The sequence below is a fragment of the Xiphias gladius genome, chromosome 14, assembly GCF_016859285.1.
Source record: "Xiphias gladius isolate SHS-SW01 ecotype Sanya breed wild chromosome 14, ASM1685928v1, whole genome shotgun sequence".
Classification (NCBI taxonomy): domain Eukaryota; kingdom Metazoa; phylum Chordata; class Actinopteri; order Istiophoriformes; family Xiphiidae; genus Xiphias; species Xiphias gladius.
This window is the reverse complement of record NC_053413.1, coordinates 24,681,357-24,699,187: the sequence shown is the minus strand read 5'-3', so window position 1 is coordinate 24,699,187 and position 17,831 is coordinate 24,681,357. Positions and strand designations below refer to the sequence as shown.

The window sequence follows — 17,831 nt, the reverse complement described above, 5'->3', positions numbered from 1 at the left end:
CTTCTTCTTCTTCCAAGATTTATCCTTGGGACAAAGCCTCTACAAGAGCTGAGTAGAGGGTGGGTCATTTATTTTGTGCATTTATGTGTTGTTTAATTTATCAGTGTGTAACTTTTTTTGTGATGTACAGTGCTCAGGGCAAGAAAGAGCTAAGGGAAATCAGGCAAAATGGTAGTTGAGAAACCAAAATCAGCTAAATGCAGGTAGGCACTCTGCACATTCACAGAGCAGGAACTAAATTGGGATTGTCTGACAGTAGTTCTTGAGTCAATGCATTAATTGACTTTTGTTCAGTGTTGGGTGTTTGACTCACTCCAACCAAGCGTGCCCCCTCCCTTAGCACCTGAAAAATACAAGCACACTTCTGTTTTGGATTTAACCGTTAGCTGACATACACTGCTTTTGCCGGCGAGATCCCACTTTGGATGTGGAAGACTGTGGCTCCTTCGGTGTTGAACAGCAATCCAGATAGCTGTGGTTTGCCGAGCCGCTCTACCAAGGTTCAGCCGGGAGCTTTGACACCTCACTGCAGAGCGCTTATTGACTGGCCACTGCCAGAGGTTATGGTTAATCCAGCTGTGATTGAGTAATTGGATCGCGCAGGTTTACGTCTCAGGTCCCACTGGACTCCAAACACCAAGCTTGACAAACAAATCAAGACGGACAACTCAGACAGTACACTGATGTTTGCGGGGGATGATATACGGCCATTTGAAGAGTAGGAGAACATGCGCTTACTGAATGGAAATAACCGTTCGTTGTTGACATAAATGTACTTTATATTATAATATTTTGGGCCAGATAGTGTCTTGCATTGATTAGAAACATTCACAGCTATTTGAATAAAATACCTCTAGTTTTGACAACCTTAGGATGCACCAGTGCTGTTTTTTTTCTTTTCCTTTCTTTTATTTACTACAATTAAGGTATTGGCCAATACTAATGGATCGATGAAAAGGCGATGACAGTTGATGTACTGTACTATCCTTAGCTTTGTTTTGGCAACATAGCATAGTAAAAACTACGAGGTTTACTACCTGGCATGTGTGATTGCACCTATTTGATTGGCTAACACAGTGGGTTGCCAGATGATATTGGCCTGTCCTGTGGCGAAAAATTGAGCCAACACAAACTTAATGGACAACACTGTGTTTTTTTTTTTTTTGCCAGAGCTATCTGTCTACTAAAGCACTCAGCACATCAGTGAGTGTGTGAATTCAGTTTGTGTTTTAAGAGCCAGGCATATGGCCAAAAGCTTACAAGGTCAACCTATACAGCAGCCAGTGTGCTGTATATTACATCAAGTCATCTGTCCTAGTGAATTTCCTTTGACCTAGACATTGCTGCTCAGCATCAGTTCTTCTAATGTAAAAATGTATTCTTGTGTTTCTTTTCCATGTAAGTGCCCTAGAGAAATGTCTTGAAAATGTCCAAATGTACATAAATGTATATCAGTGTATAATGCCTTCTGCATAGCTAGTTTGACCTGTATGAATTATCAAAGCCCTGCAGTATTCCCCCTGAAGAACATAGCAAGTTTCTTCACCAAACCCTAAAACATTTCCAGACATCTGTTATGAATCCAAAATCATTTTAAGCAGCCATCTTATCCTGCTGGACCTTCTCCCTTCATGTACTTCCTGCTTTTCCCAGTGCGCTATCAGTCATGTTAGCATTACCGCGGGAAGGAGAGTTTATTACACAGTGGGTACAATAGCACATAATGGACCATTGTTCTGGCTTGATGTGGTAGAAAGGTCACTCGTCAAACACCTTTTCTTCTACCATAATGTGCCATCCTGCCATTTCTATACCCTTTCATCTGCTTTCTATCCCTCTTTTTCTGCTATGCACTTTTCTTTGTTCAACCTGACTCCTTCCCTAACACACTTTTTGCTTTTTTTATCATTACCCTTCATGCTGAGTGTATTTCCATCTCTCATCAAGGTTAGTCATTAGAAAAAAACAGGTTTTTCCTTCCGCAAATATTTTGTCACTGAGGGGATAACGATTAGGCCAAGTGTGGTTTTCCTTCCTGTCCCATTTCAATCAACGTGATTGTATTTGTGAAACTTTTTAAGCCATATTTCTTCTGAAGTGCTTGTCATACTGACATAGATAGAAACTGATTTTGTCTGAAATGAATACTCCACTGAACACTAAAGTTGATTGAACCTTGGGCCAAAGGTGAATTTTTTTCACTTCTTTGACAGTCTGTAGACTAAAAATCGCAATTCATCAAAAAAATAATCAACAGATGAAAGGATAATAAAAATACGGTCCATACACTGTATTTCAGACCTGTTTGCAGGTTGCCGTCCTTGCCCTTTGTTCAGTACTTCGATTTCAGATTGTGTCCTTTGTCACATGACACAACTGCTTCAAAGCTGCATCCTTCCTCACTCAGAAACTGGCCCCGTTGACCCGTCCAGGGCCTCGTTATGGAAAGGGGCTGCACGAAGAAGGCCAGGCCGCAGGATTGGTATGTCTGGCCTTATCTTATCGGCCACTGGGCTTGTGTATACAATCATTAGCTGCTCCCACTCCTGCTGCTGCTTTCTCTGATGGAAAACACTGTTTTTCCTCTGGGTTTAAAGATAGATCCCTCAAGGGCCCTGCTTCCTTCTGCACCATTAGATAATTGCTGAGTCCACAAATAGTACAGACACAGTGTGCAGTTCCACGAGCTTTCATCTGACATGGGTTAAGTTGTTGGAATAAGAACGCATTTTGCTGAAAAGATTATTACCCCTGCCCAGACTCAGTGGGGAGTTGTTGGTCATCAAGTTCATTACCAGCCTTATTTAGGTATTTTTAACTATTTCCACCCATTTTTCCTTTTTTTTTATTCATTCACATTTTGCACCCTCCAATGGGGAGCTCTCTGTATTAGACTTATTGTTTCATTTTGCGCAGCATGCAAATTTTCTGGAGGAAGCATTTTCGGATTTTAGCCCACCGACTGCTCAGTGAAGTTTCACCCCCTACCTTGTCACCACTGCGGCGGTCCCATTCACTTTCTCACTGCCATTAAAAAAGGGCCCTGGAGAAGAGAGAGCGGCATGATAATTGGTAGTTGTAAAGCTTTGATAATTGGCAAGTATGTAATTATGGGACTGCGCAATAGGTAGTCCTCCTGCTGTAGAAAATGGTGTTGTCAGTTATTCACAAGATAATGGCCTGAAGAGAGAGAGAGTGTGTGTGTGATTTCTGTGTTTTGGTTGTTCTGTGTGTGAGACAGAGAGATGTCAAGGTGTGTGTGTGTGTGTGTGTGTGTGTGTGTGTGTGTTCGAGAGAGAGAGAAAAAAAAGATGGCAGCTATACATTAGCAGCACTCTGTGAATACAAAGTGCTTTCCTTGTTCGAGGTGTTGTGGGGGCGAGAGGCTATTATGCATTGTTTATGGTATTATTCCGGGGGGGGCATAAATAATACACTCCACATCTTCTCTCTCTACTGTAATGGAAAGTTAAAAGGGCACCATAAACAATCACTTGCAGATGTTGCAATGGTATGTCTAGTGTTTTGTTAATTTGACATCTGAGATTTACTGCATGTCTAAGCTCCATTATATACACACTGCAGGGATGTAGAAATATAGATATATAAAAAGGATTTCACTGCCATTCATACATTTCCTGTACAGTACAAAATATGTAGGTTTTTTTTTTTAAGACCTCTTTCATTTCAAGTATTTGATCTATATCACTATTTTATTTGTAGTGATTTTCATAACTTGTCAACATAAACTACACTTAACTACACAGTTGACAGGCAATATTTGGTACAAAATTATTCCCCATAATTGTGTCCCCAGTATTGAGTGGTCAATCTGGCCGGCAAGTAGCTAACCTACGTGTAGATTTGAACCAAGCCTAATCAGTAGCAAAAGCTATTTAATATTACCTACTTTGATATCACCTGTAGGCTAAGTTGCAGCATCTCCTTCCTTCTCACTGGGCTTGACTGTCGTGTCACTTTAGTTCTTTGGCTCCAATAACCGAGGCTGACCTTTAACAAAAATTTGACAATTTGAGGCCTAGAAATATTTATACAATGAAGTAAAACATCTAAAAGTATAGAACTCCACCTCGTTCACGGAAAGGACTGTCACCTGAACGTAAATGTAATGTAAATGCTACATTTTCTGGATGATTTAGTTCTGTTTACAAGACAATACAATATGCTTGTCAAGGACAACACAATAAATAAAGCACAGGTGTATTTTACAGTCCTTGATAAATGAATGCAACTATAACACATGGTTGAATTAGTTGACATAACAACACTTAAAAACAATCTACAGAATGCAGTACAGTTCAAAAACTGCACTGATTTTTACCAGAGATAGCCCCAAGCTAAACAGAACTGTGTTTATTGTTAACTAATATGAAAAGTTCAGCCAGAAAATGTTGATTTTTAGAATCAACATGTCCATCATCATCATCTTCATCACCAGGATCCAGGCCAAGACCAGGGAGCTGAGGGAGCGCCAGGCCAGGGAACGGGACTACGCTGAGATTCTGGATATAAGCCGCACGCCAGAGAGGTCCTCTGAGGAGGAGCACCCATACGCCGGGATCAACCCGCTGAACAGCTCCGTGGACAGTGGTCACAGTCGACCCCAGAGCCCCCGAGACGATTACCCCCACATCCATCCACACCACCAGCACCAGCACTCCGATACCCTCTACACCCAAGTCAGCAAGGCCCGAAATGACCGGCCTCCATCTGCAGACAGGTAGGGGTAGCTTTATGCATTTTCTAAAATGAGGAAGTTTCTGAATTTCTTTTTCATAGAGCTTGGCGTAAGGTGTCAATTACTGGATTGTCATCTTTCAGTATCTAAGATTTTCCCTGCTTTTTTTTTTAGATGCAATTTTGTAAATGCTCATTTCAGAAACAAACCCCCCAGCCTGGGTCATATTTATTATGAATTTTTTCCACCTCCTTTATGCCTTCTGTCGAAAGCCTTTCCCTTCATAAATAAAGTCATAACACTAATGAATTCCACTGGAGTCACAATCCCACTCAGATGCCATTTCCTTTCAGACCAAGTGATGGGCTACCATTCGTGGTTCAGCAACCTTTTTACCTCCAGTTCGCAAGCACAACCCAGTCATGGTATTTCAGTAAAAGGTCTGTCGGGGCCTGATTCTGCCTGGTATTCACAGCTCTTGTAACTCTGAGGCAGCATTGCTGCGCAGGAGATGGCAGGCTGGCTGTCTCACCTAGAGGAGAAAATAATCACAACAACAGAAGGTGGGTGGTAAATGTCAGCTGGCCGACTGGTAGACACAATGCACCATTCTCAGGGGGATGCGGGGTTACTCCGGGGAGGCAGTGAGGGAATGGAAACCTTTGAATATCTGTCTCTCTTTCTGTCTCCCTTGACCTTTCTACCTTTCTTTCTTCCTGTCTTTCTTTCTCCTGTTGATTTCGCCTTGTTGCTGCCTTTTCACTTTGTTGCATTTCTCCCATTTCCCTGCCTCTCCGTGAAGAATTCTGTGTCAGCCACCGACAGCTGATTGACAGCTGTCAGTCATTTTAAAATAATCACCCTGGCCTGCCATTACTATCCTTTTTTTTTTTTTTTTTTTTTCTGTGCATTTACTTTGTATTCGTATACAGCAGCCAAGCGATGCTATGAAAGTTAAAACCCAAAGCAGAGTCCACTGCAGTGACAACCAGCCAAGTAAAAGCCAGAATGTTTTAAAAGCCTACACCTTGTCAGCGGCAGCAGTTCTCAGCACTGCGGGTCTGTTCTGCTCCCCAATCCTCCTACGATCAGTGAATGGAGAGATTCGTAGCCCCAAGATGGATTTGGGATACTCGAAGCCAATCAAGAGAAGCCTGCAGCGTAGCAGAAACATAGGCTGTGCAGGCGGGTACATCCACAGCTGAATGAATGGGATTGTCTTGGTCTTAGTTTTCACGCATCCCCAGATGGCCCCAGCAGCCTGTGTGTACTTCAAGAGCGCGGTAGCTCATATTGATTCATAAATCATTGTGCTTCTGTTATCACTGTATGTTTTTTTTGTCTTTTTGTTTTTTAAATCCCTGATGTGTTACTCTGTTAAGGTATGCAGATGCACAAAAGAAGCCAACGTACTAGCATAACAGATATGGAGTTTTATTTAACTTTGGGGAGGGAATTTACTTATGATTTAGACTCTAATCATCATCTTCTTAAAGTTTATAGCTTTTTCACTCAATAACCGCATAAGCAATTTTTCTCCAGCAGTCTACTGTGAGATTTTTTTTTAGTTTTATACCCCCCCCCCCAAAAAAAAAGCTAAAGTTATTTTTATGCTTGACGCATCCGTGAGGATTGCGAGGGTCCGTGGGGGTCACCCTCCACGCAGACATTTTCTAACTACGTAGACGCCGATGTGCGGGAAGAATGGACAGAGAATAAAAGCTCCAAAACATTTTCTCGTCACGATTCCGCGTCAGCTCGTGTCCATGCGGAAAGCATAACCATTCCTTGACAGATTAGTGATGAAACGATCTCAGTAGACAGTTTGGGTAATTGTTGTTTAATCCAACAAGCTATTCATCAGGCTCAAATTTAAAATGTTGAGCAGTCTGTATAGTCAATGCATGTATATATAGTGCGCGTGTGTGTGTGTGTGTGTGTGTGTGTGTGTGTCTTCGGAGGCATAAGTCATTATGTCTCCGAGGACATAATGACTTTTAGAGCACAAAATGTGTTCAGATAATTTCCTGCTTGAACAAACAATGTTCTTTATGTGATTATAGACACAGCTGTTAGGCTTAAGTGTTACTTTTCACTGTATATCTAGTCCTCGTGGCTAAGCATTCTGCTCCAGACGTAAAAACTTGTGCTCTTTTCAGGAGGCTTTCATTACAGCAGCGTAGGTGCCAGAGATACAAACTCCTTAAAGATTACGTTTCATTCCCAGTTCCTAATAGTAAGAAAAATATACCTCCTGATACAACCAGGAAGCGTGTTTCCCGTGTCCTGTCTGCCCCCCCCCCCCGCTGAAGTGAATTAGACCCTGCCATGCCAGGCCCAAGAGGGAGGGAGACTCACCGACGACAGGAGTGTTTATTATTACGGGATTCAAATGGCACCATGAACTGATATCAGAGCTTAAGGATTGTGGAGATTTGATCAAAGCAATAACATGTTCATAGAAACCGAGAGTGAAGGAAAATGTTATTTTTTTCCTACACTAACACTTCTCTTTTAAAATGGCAGTCGTGCCATGATAAAACATAAACGGTTTTAGATTTTTTTTTTTGAGTCAGCATGATAGTTAAGATGTTGCTGTGTGCTGTTCAGATCAGAAATTGTTTAACTACCTTAGTCTGTGGTGGTAATTGTATTGGTTTGTTTGAGAATGGAAGTGAATTGATTTCCGAACATCTCCAATATTTTATGCCCATTTCATGACCCAAAACCAGCATGATATGGCTTTCAGAATGTCACAGTTTTGTTGTTAAGCATGGTTAAGATAGGTTAGGACCGGGCTTCAAACTGCATAACACACTTGAAAACAATGGTCGAAGCAAATGCACTTAAATTAAACACCAAAAAAATAAAAGCCATGCACATGTTAGAATGCTCCAACAACTCCTCAGGCTTATAGACCATTAAGATGAGACTTAAACAGTAAATACTAGAATATTTATTTAAAATTGAGTGTGAATCTTCATCAGCAGCTTTAGGGTCTGAGATCGGTTAACAACTCCATACAAGCTTAAGTAGTAACTGAACCTTGAATTAGCATTGTTGGGGAAAAACTCTAAAAAACTAACCGGGAGACAAAATAGTGAAGCTAAAACACGAAGAATGTGTTCAGATTTTAAGTGCATTGTTGCCTGATAAGGCACCATTTTGTAAATGGTGTATGGCCATTTGGCTAACACAGGAAAAGAACGCATTTCAGTTGTCGAGATGAGATACGTCCATGGCATTCTCTGCCTTTCCGTGAGGTATTCTGTCTCAGCTACCGACGGCTCATTTATCACATCCAAAGTATTGTCATCTCTATCGCAACTGACCTACATTTGACTCTTTGGCTATAACTTTGTCATCAGAATAATACAGGAGAGTAATACAGGCTTAACTCTGACACAGCACAGCTGTGAGAAAATTCTGCCTTCGCTGCTGCTACCGCAACTCTTAGCTGCCGCCACTACTCCTATGACTGCTGCCAATCATAATAATCAGCAACGTCGTCATCAAGATCTTCCTAAAGCATGTTATCCAAAATTGTGCTGACCGCGAGGAAATTCAACTCTTAACCCTGGCACTGCCACTTCCTTACACAACCAACTGAGCAACGGGAGCAAAGCTGAGAATACCAGAATCTCACCACCCCTGCAGTTTCTCCATTCCCCCCGGGGCCGTAAAATGTGCCATTGCCTTTCTTCGCACTGCAGCGCTTTAGCAGTCCAAGAAGAAGGGGAGGGGGGGACAACATGCAGCTGCATAAATATCCAGTGGAATTCATTTTTAATTGCCTCTTTTTCCTTCAAACATTGCACTGTCAGAAATTTCAATTTAACCGCCGACGTTTAAAAACAAAAACAACTAAGGAGGCTGGACAGAGCTTCAGAAGCCTTTGGGAACAGTGTGCCATTTCCTTTGCTGTAAAGCGCATGGACCATGAGAACTGAATGCTCAGCCGGTCTACTGCAACAAGCCTGAAACAACATTTAGCTCTTTCTTCTCAAGTCTGCTCTGTAACATTTACTTTCAGGATTAGACCTGTTTCTTAGGTTGTCTCTTGTTTATGTACAGAGCTGCATATTTTAACATGACAGCGAAGTGTAAGTTGTAAATGTTTTTACAGAAGCACAAGACGTGTTAGTTGTGTTACTCTCTGGTTTGTGTGTAGGTGGGACGGTGTACTATCAGGTTGCAAACATTCTCTTTTTAAGTGTTTCTGTTTTGGCTCTCAACCAAATTGCATAACCTTGCTGCTGGGACAATGGTGGTCTTTCTTTCTCCTGCCAAGCAAAATACTGTCCAAAGCTTATGTTGTTTTACTCATGTTTTTATCTCCCCCAATGTTTCCCCATCATTACAGCTAAAAAAACAAAAAAAACCAAGGGTCCCAGAGTGTATGTTTGGCATCTGGTAACAGTTGTCGCCATGTAATTTTTGCTAAATACCCTAAGATTTGTAAATTATAAAGTCACATCAGACCATATCCAGAGAATGTCTTGCCGATTCCAGTAATCATCCATGTTTCTTAGATGTTTACTACAAAATAAAAAGCTGAATTCACTAAAGACATATTGTGAAGTGTCAGTGCAATATTGAATACCTTTATTAGCCCTTAACAATTTGCTGTATCACAACCCATCCCTGTTGTGTGAGTGTAAATGCGCAGAGAGCCAAGTGAATTAAACACCATTGTTTTATTCCCCTCGCAACTACAAGGCAGCAGTGAAGGCTGGGAAGGCTCTGAGGGATTTGGCGTGATTTGATTCTCCGCATTTCCCGAGGAGGCAGAGCTCTTATTGAATCGGCTCCATTACATTTCATCTCCACCGGGGGAATAAGGGGCCTCAGAGGGAGCGAACGCGGTCGTGTTGTATCACAAACACACCAGAAACAGCAACGCAGACAAACAGAGAGCAGTTTCCTTGCAGCTTTTCACAGCCAGATAAGGTGGTGTGCGTGTGTGTGTGTGTGTGTGTGTGTGTGCACGTATGCCTGTGTATGCATCTACCCTTTACTTCATGTATGTTGCGTGCATGCATTATTTAATAGTGTTTGTCTGTGCTGGTGCGTGTGTCGTTCTTTGCTATGTTTAGATGCAGCCACTTTGTGTGTGTGTGTGTGTGTGTGTGCGTGTGTGAGCTACAAATAGAGAATAATGGCGAGTATGTAGCTGCACACAGTAAATACAAAGCTCCTGCCTCGTGTAAGACTCCGTGAGGTGGCTGAACCAGGGCCGGATTAGCCAGTGAGGGGGGACCCTGCGGCAAATATGAGCCATGGGTTCCTGTTGACCCCCCCTCCCTCCCACCTTCTGTGTAAATTGTATACGCATTCTACAGCTGACCAGGGCTCCTGTCCTGAAACAATGCCTGCACAAGGTTGGCTGTGTGTCACTTAGTTTATGGTAATTGGATTAAAACATGCATTTGTGTAGGAATATGCGTTATATACGCATTGATATCAGTTGTAATGATTAGCTGATAAAGAACTAGACTTTGACTTGGTGACTTGCTACGGTACAGGCCCCCAAGATTAGTTAAACATCTAGAAGCTTTTTTAAAGCTGCGCAAATCAATATTTTCCATATTAATGATCAATCAAATGAAAAACAAAGGAAAGTCCAAAGGGGCTGGTTGTCATGAGAATCAATAAACTGGAGCCCCAGCTCTGAGCAGCTTTGTAGCTTCTTCTAGCTAAATGTTTTAACTTTTTGCCTTTCATACTTCATGCTTATCAAAGTTGTTTCCTGCCGCAGCAGGCAGCTGTTTTGAGCAAACTGTCTCTGATAAACTGATGCTACCCTCCTACCCAGACGGCAGACAGACAAAGCTAGAAAGTAGCCGGCGAACCTAGTGGAGGACTCAGCAGCTGTAGAGCCAGATATTTTCCTCAGGAGTTGGGGAGACTTAATATCGGACTTTCAATCATCAGGCGGCTGGAGACCTGACTTCGTTTGAATGCCAATGTTGCTCTTTGCCTGTTAGACGCGTAGACGGGCAACTGTTTGCTAACACATTCCTTGTTCGGTGAAAACATGTCCGATGGTGAGTTGGAGGCCTTTCACGAGGCGCCCAAGTGGCCTAAAAAGCAAATGAATGCAGCTTTAAAGCCTGTCTCCTTTCAGTTTATTTTGCACCGTAGTGGGATATATTACCAGGCAAAAACTTGAAGTTAATCTAGTTTTGCTTCCCGGCCCAGCATATGAATAGTAAATTGCTGCATTGCTCTTTACTTAACAGTTAATTCAATCACGCCCTTTCTTTCATTCAGTGCTGAGTAAACATGCAGCTAAACCAATATTCCTGTCTATTCAGGGGCCTCCGAGACTCCTGAGAGGAGCCCCGCTTGGGCTAGAGACACGTAAAACACAAGGACCAAGCTAGAAACAGGAACAGAGGAGTATCCACAACTTGCACATGCTCACAAACATACATTCTGTTTCAAGTTCAAAGGCCGAGATTTTAAAGACTGTAAAAGCTTAAATATCATTTTGTTTGGTTTCCAAACTTAGGCCAAAACAGAGGGTGCCAGTATTTTACACTGTATGATGGGACCCACAGACCCACAGCCTTTCTCTCTCATTATTCACCATAATCCACTGACTAACAGACATCATCCGCGTTGTTTATTTCACTCTCGTTCCCATGTTTCTGTAATCCCACACGTTTGACCTCTTAAAGCATTTTCTCAATCTCTCTATCTCTTGTGTTTTCACATTAACAGGCGTCTGCACTGTTTGGTTTAACACATCATCACATCATGTTCTACAGTGGTAAATGTCCTGTAGAACTAGACCAGCTGTCATTGAGATAATGTTGTGCAAAATCTTGTTGAATGCACAGAATCCAGTCTTTCAAATCCTAATTTTATAAAATGTTCTGTATTTAAACTGAGTTGTAAACTAAGACTTTGTTTTCATTTTCTGTGTGATTCAGTCTTACAAATTCATTTTGAAAGCCAAATACATAAAGTGAACTATTCAGCTGGAAAACTGGAAAAGTGGTTTCCTTGTTCGCTGTATTTTTCTGCCAGACTAACCTGGAGTTTGAAGAACTCACAGCTGTGACTTTTCCCCCTCTTCCCAACCGTTAAAGACCTGAGAAAAATCAAGCTCGGTCACATCTTTTCTGCGCCTCAGCTGCTCCACTATCTGGCTCATAATGTGCGAATAGACCCGCAGACAAGATGTTGGCTTTCCCCGCTATGCAGAATGTGAATGTGTTCTCACCACTCAGTGAGCAGAACAGGATGTCTTACTACGCCCGGGGAACATCTCCGCTTGAGGGGTCATCGTGACTGCCCGAAATTGTCACTCTGAATGCCGATCCGAAATCGGAGATCCTGAGAACAGGGACAGAATTTTGATCAGCTGCCAACATATTGGGCCTCCGGTGTAAGACATTTACATAACACAGACGGACTTGAACTTTTGCACCTGAGAAAACTCGTCTCGCCAGCAGATGGTGGCTGAGGACATTCAGGATCTAATCTTCAACACACAGAACTGCCCTTGAAGCTGGCTACGTCTAAATCCCAACTTGCGGTTCTGATCTACAGTACCTTCAGGTTTGAATCCCATCGGGGGGAGAAAAAAATACTTTTGAGCCCCTATTGACACCCCACCTCGCTTCCAGCAAATGTGGGCGGCCCATTGTTTATGGACCCTAAAGTCTCCAGGCACCCGCAAGTCTGCAGCAAGTGAAAACAGCAGGACCACAAATGGCAGCTTCGCTATATTTAGCCTACAAACCCAAAAACCAACCACTACTCCTGTTCTAGAATAATATTTGTGTGAAATTGATTAAATACGACTTTACTGAGAAATACTTAATATGAACTAAAATAATAAAGATCTTAAAACTTGATTTTGATATTTAGTTATGGCTCCTTTATAGGATAGGGCCACAAGAAGAGTTTATAAGGCAGGACCTTTCTTTGTTGATATGTGCTTTTGTGGTGCTTAATACATTTTTTTTTTATTTGTTTTTTTAAAAATTGTGATTAATGAAAAGACCACAAATCAGCTGACATGCAGTGAACTTGGGGGGTTTAGCAGTAGATGTCATCTTTGCCCTGTAGGAAATCCAGCCTCGTTGGTGAATTAAACACATCTTGTTTTATGAAACACGAACACCACCTTATGATCTTCTTGCCTTATGAAAAGAGAAGCATCGGTGATCATGTGTTGCCCGTTGACGGATGATGTCGACAAACTGATCCCCGATAACGTGTGTGAAAGGCAGCAGTGCAGCAGATGTTCACCCAGCACCTGAAGGGATGAATTTAGCTGCTCTCTGGTGACATTATCTAACCGATAAATTAACTGATAAATATTTCTCGGTTATGATATGTGGTTTGGGGAAACAAGGACAGGTATTGTCTCTGGCATTGCGCATAGGTCACAAAATTCACCATGCAGACTAACTCAGACATGTGACATCTGTTTCTGTTCTACAACTTGAGATCGAGCTCGGAGTTAAAAAAAAAATAAAAACTATGACTCAAGCAAGACAGTTAAGAAGGAATAGGAATCCTGAGGGCACAGTCAGGAAGGTTATACTTTCCCTTTGCCTGAACTTTTGTAGTAAGAATCTATTTCAGCTGTGTTATGTGCTTTTATTTTCCATTTCTTTTTTAGCTGCTGCAATGTCATACGTTTTGACGTGCGCACAAGCTCTCTCTGCTTAGATACTGTAGATGTCTTGCGTAATTAGATGCATAATTTCCATGGTCGCACTGTCCCAGCATGCCATTCTGTTTCTTCATCAACCTTTCCGAAATGGCAGCAGGTGGAGCTTCGGCTTTCACACATACAGTTCTCTCTCTCTCTCTCGGTTTTTCAGTTAGCTGATTGGCAGCAGAAATACAAAGCGCTTAAAATGACCGAGGTGGATTCTCTCACTGCAGCTCACGCCGCCTGTTTCGCTAGCCAGAGAACCATTTAAAATAATCTGAAGTGGCTGACACAACCCTTTCATCAGCATGTCATATACAAATGATTATGTATGGGTGTAGAGCGTGAGATAGGTTATATTAAAGTTAGGGTTTGTCAGCCACCATCTGCTTCAGTGTGGCAGAATCAGTTATGTTGTATATGAGGAGAGACGGGCCAGTCCTCCTCCGCTCCTAATCCCTGGATCAAGGCCAAGAGCTACAGAGGAGAGAGACGTCCTGTCCCGGGGAATCCTTTATGGATGTGGCAGAGGACGGCTCAGTGGGTTTTTAGGGGTCGTTTGAATGTTGTGGGGTTGGAATTAGGGCCAGCGGGTGGACACGTTTTCTTCCCCAATGCTATATATCCGTTTTGGAAAATCAGAATCATCATTCCGTTGTGTAAAAATACAGATGGCTCAGTCAGTTTGCTTTTTTTTTGTTTGTTTTTTCAACCAAGGGTTTAGGTAACTGTTTTTATGTCTGCCAACTCTTGTTTGTCTGCTTAGACTCTAGCAAACCTACTGTTGACTTTAAATCGAGCAACTGGCGCACAAAACCAAACTCACTGTTTTGACTGGTAGAATTTTTTTTTCAAATTCTCTATGGGTTGTTAATTTAGATCATAAAGCACATGTTTAAATAGCTCTGAAAACAAGGTGGGCTTGGCCCTGTTGGAATCCATGGAGGGCCTATAAATCAAACTTATTATATACAGATAGCTTTTAGCTGCAGTATTCAGCACTGTGCAGATGTAGGTGGTGAGAAATATTAGTTAGGCCATTTCCTGATGTGTAGAAAACAGTTTTTTATTGGTTTCTTGTCTGGAAAGGCTCCATACTGCACAGCAGGTTTCAGGAAGAATGAGAATAAAGTCATTCGATCCAGTTTCACAAATCCTAACCTTTCCTTACATAATTTTTAAAAGGAAAAGGTAAAAAGAAACCCCCAAATGTACACGATAAATTCGGAACCCTGATCAGATATATTCAGTCAGGCACTCAAAAGTTGGTCGAAACAGTCAAGACAAACAAATTTGAACAAATACTTTCACAGCGCGGAAAATGTATTCACTTATTTTTATGCTCTCTTCCCTCTTTTTTTTCCAAGGTCAGGAGTCTGTGAAGCATGTTATTGGTGTCTTCACATTGTTGGGGTGGATTAGTCCTCGGATTTATACAGCCAACACCGAATAAAGCTCGAGGGAGCGCAATTCTAAGGGAGGGGACTTCCACCATAGCTGAGTTTGGGTCGCTGGAGGTGGTTTAAATAACATTTTATCAAACAAGGGTTGTTTCTGCACCCGTTGTAAACACCGCGACCCATAAACTCAATGTTGATATTTTCTGCACCGTCCAAAAGACAGTCTCCGACTATCAGTCGAGTGATATCACGTAACCAGCTTTCGCTAATTCATGATTTAATGAATTTTCAGGAAATGTCAGCAACCGCTGGAGGAAAAAAAACAAACAAATTTTCCCTGAAGTGCATTACTGACGTCGTCTATTAATGAGGAGGATTATGTCTCATATTTTGGTAATGGTTGTTCAGGCTGGAGACTCCAAACATTTTAATAGCAGACGACCTGCTGTGATCACACTAAATATTGCCTCCCTCTGAGTCCTAATCAGAAGCCGAATTAAGCGTTTGATCTGAGCTAAATGAACATGTACAGTAATCCAAGATTATACTGTTGTCAAAATAATTATTGAAGGGATGTTCAGCATTCATAATATTACGATCAAGGGAAAATATCCTGTTTAACTGGAGCTTTCTTGATATTGTTCCCCTAATCAGAACTTTGGTCTTTTATATGCTACCTCTTAACTTTTCTGCCTCCGTGTTTATAATTTTATCTCATTTAACTTTTAATTGCTCCCTCCTCTTCGAGAGCTCAGACATGAAACCATATACTGTTGTGTTTATAGCATAGGTGCTTTTTAATTAAATCGTAACTTTTAATGAGCTCAGTGGTCCATAGAGTTCACAAGGGGCTCCAACAATTCATTAAATCCGTCAAAGAATTGTTTTATTAATATAGAAAAAGAAAAGTCTTAAGACTTAAAACCTTTCTGACAAATAAATATCCGTTTGAGGACATCCACAACTCGTTCGTGCAAGTTGCTGCCCTAAATTTCCTGAAGACATGGCTCTGATTCGTGATCAGCGTGACTGCAGCAGTTTGTGTGATCAACAGCTGTCTCAAGGTTCACAGAGCTTCCCTTTTATTCCCAAGAAATTCGTTTTACAGTGGATCTTTATAAACTTGGCAGCAACGACCAGAGCAAAATCTATCATAGCAGCCATGAAGGAAGATACACATTAAGCAAAAGCACTGTACCTCGCGCCCACCGAAACCAAAATGTCTAAATTTACCACTAATGTTTGTGCTTATAGACAAGATTCCTGGGACCGTAACTTTATCTGAATCTCCGCAGACACAGGGGAAAGCTCATGGGACAGCGGGAGGTACTAGACGCTATTAGACTGAACAGCAGCACGCAAGCAGTGGTGAGTGTGGAAACTGTAGCACGCACGTAAACCCGGTGGGAGATCAGGAGAGAAGAGTAGGTCAGCAGCTTCCCAGGGATGGAGACAGGAATGCATTGTTAGGATGTTTTGAATTCAAAGTTTTATACACTTATGTTTCTGTGTGTATGCCACAAACAGGAAATAAAGTAATCCTGCACACAGGACATTAATACCGATTTGTCTTTAACAAAGAGGGAAAAGCAGGGAAAAAAAATAACAGAGAAAAACTGTGCTTTAAGAGGTCAGCCTCAAACCTTGGTATACATGCAGTTAAGTACTACTCATATCTTGCCTCTGGCCTGGATTTAAAAAAAAAAAAGTAGCACATTAGCATTCATGCAAACAGTTTGTGATACTGTTGTAGGAAAAGCACAAACACCACAATAAATCTCCCTGGTTCTCCTCAAAAACAGTTCCACCTCATGACTGCTGGATGAAACAGTTTTTTCAAATTAAAGTCAAGCCGGCAAGTTAAAAAAAAATATATTTTTACCAACACCCATATCTGAGAGCTACACTGTAAACCCACAGTCTTGTGCTGCCGTTTTAGCCCATCTGACGTAGTAAATGGTTTAACGCTCTAATTAGGTATTTTCTCCACCAAAATCCGATGGAAAAAAAAAAAAAAAATCTGAGAAAATTTTTCAGATTCAGATTTTCACTAGGGCATGGCAGATATTGATCATTATTAGCAAAGTTTCTTATAATGAGTACTCACATAGTGGCTGACGTGTCTAAATAGTTCCATCCTAATTTTGTTTTTTCTTTTTATTTAATCAAGAATAAACTGATAATTATGGCAATATTAATTTGGTCCATATCTCCCACTTTTCACGTTCACACGCATTGTTCTCAAATGTCAAGTTTTGTGTGAACACAAGTATGAAAAATAAAAGGAAATAGAATCCAGTCTAAATATGGCATTTTTTTTATTTAATTTGGTAGCGTAACTCCCTGATCAAGGAATAAGTAAACAAGTTACAAATATCACGAGGCATTCAGTGCCAACTTTCAGAGCCAAGCAGTTTTTGAAACTCTGTGTTGTTTGGTGCCCAAAAAGTTTTGAGGTTTGAAGCCTAGTTCTAGTGTTTGGGAAAGAAAATAATGTTGTCCATTTACTTTCCCCCGCCCAGTGTCTTCAAGCCAGACCAGAGACTCAAACTGTCAACCTTCAGGCCTACTTTTAAAAACTCAAGTCCTCCAGTCACAAAAGAGTTGGGAGCAGTGCAACCATTAATGTCACCGACGTCTCGGCGGAATCCACTTAACGTATTTAATATTCGTCAGATCGAAGAATCCATCGACATTCTTAATAGCACTCTAAAAGAGCTTAACCGCAGCTGGGCTAACTCTGACAGTATGTGGCACATTAGCGTGTTGTAATGGTGCAGGGCTCGCGTGACGTATTCTGCTTTATCTCCTGCTGAGAATGGGATGCAGTCTGTCACAGTGGGAGGGGGGAGGCCGGGGGTGTAAGTGGGGAAACTCTTCGCCATTTGGGTTTAAGCAGAAGAGCAGTGTGCGGGGTTAAGAGCTCGTCCTGGCCCTAAAAGGCTGTTGACCCACATCTGGTGCCATGGATGGCACTTTACATCACTCAGCGGTCCGACTGGAATCCCCTGTGTGTGTATATGTGTGTGTTTTTCTTGTATGCATTATGTATGCG

The 17,831-nt window shown here is 41.7% G+C and overlaps 1 protein-coding gene across 10 annotated transcripts in view; it reads left to right on the top strand.

The window, feature by feature from the left end:
- The window catches only part of LOC120798511 (partitioning defective 3 homolog), a 233,714-nt gene that overhangs the window by 172,291 nt on the left and 43,592 nt on the right, over window positions 1-17,831 (top strand). For all 10 annotated transcript variants that reach the window (XM_040142808.1, XM_040142802.1, XM_040142801.1 and 7 more), the window contains one exon: window positions 4,460-4,741. In XM_040142808.1, the coding sequence (XP_039998742.1) occupies window positions 4,460-4,741 (282 nt within the window). The remainder of the gene's footprint in view (window positions 1-4,459; window positions 4,742-17,831) is intronic.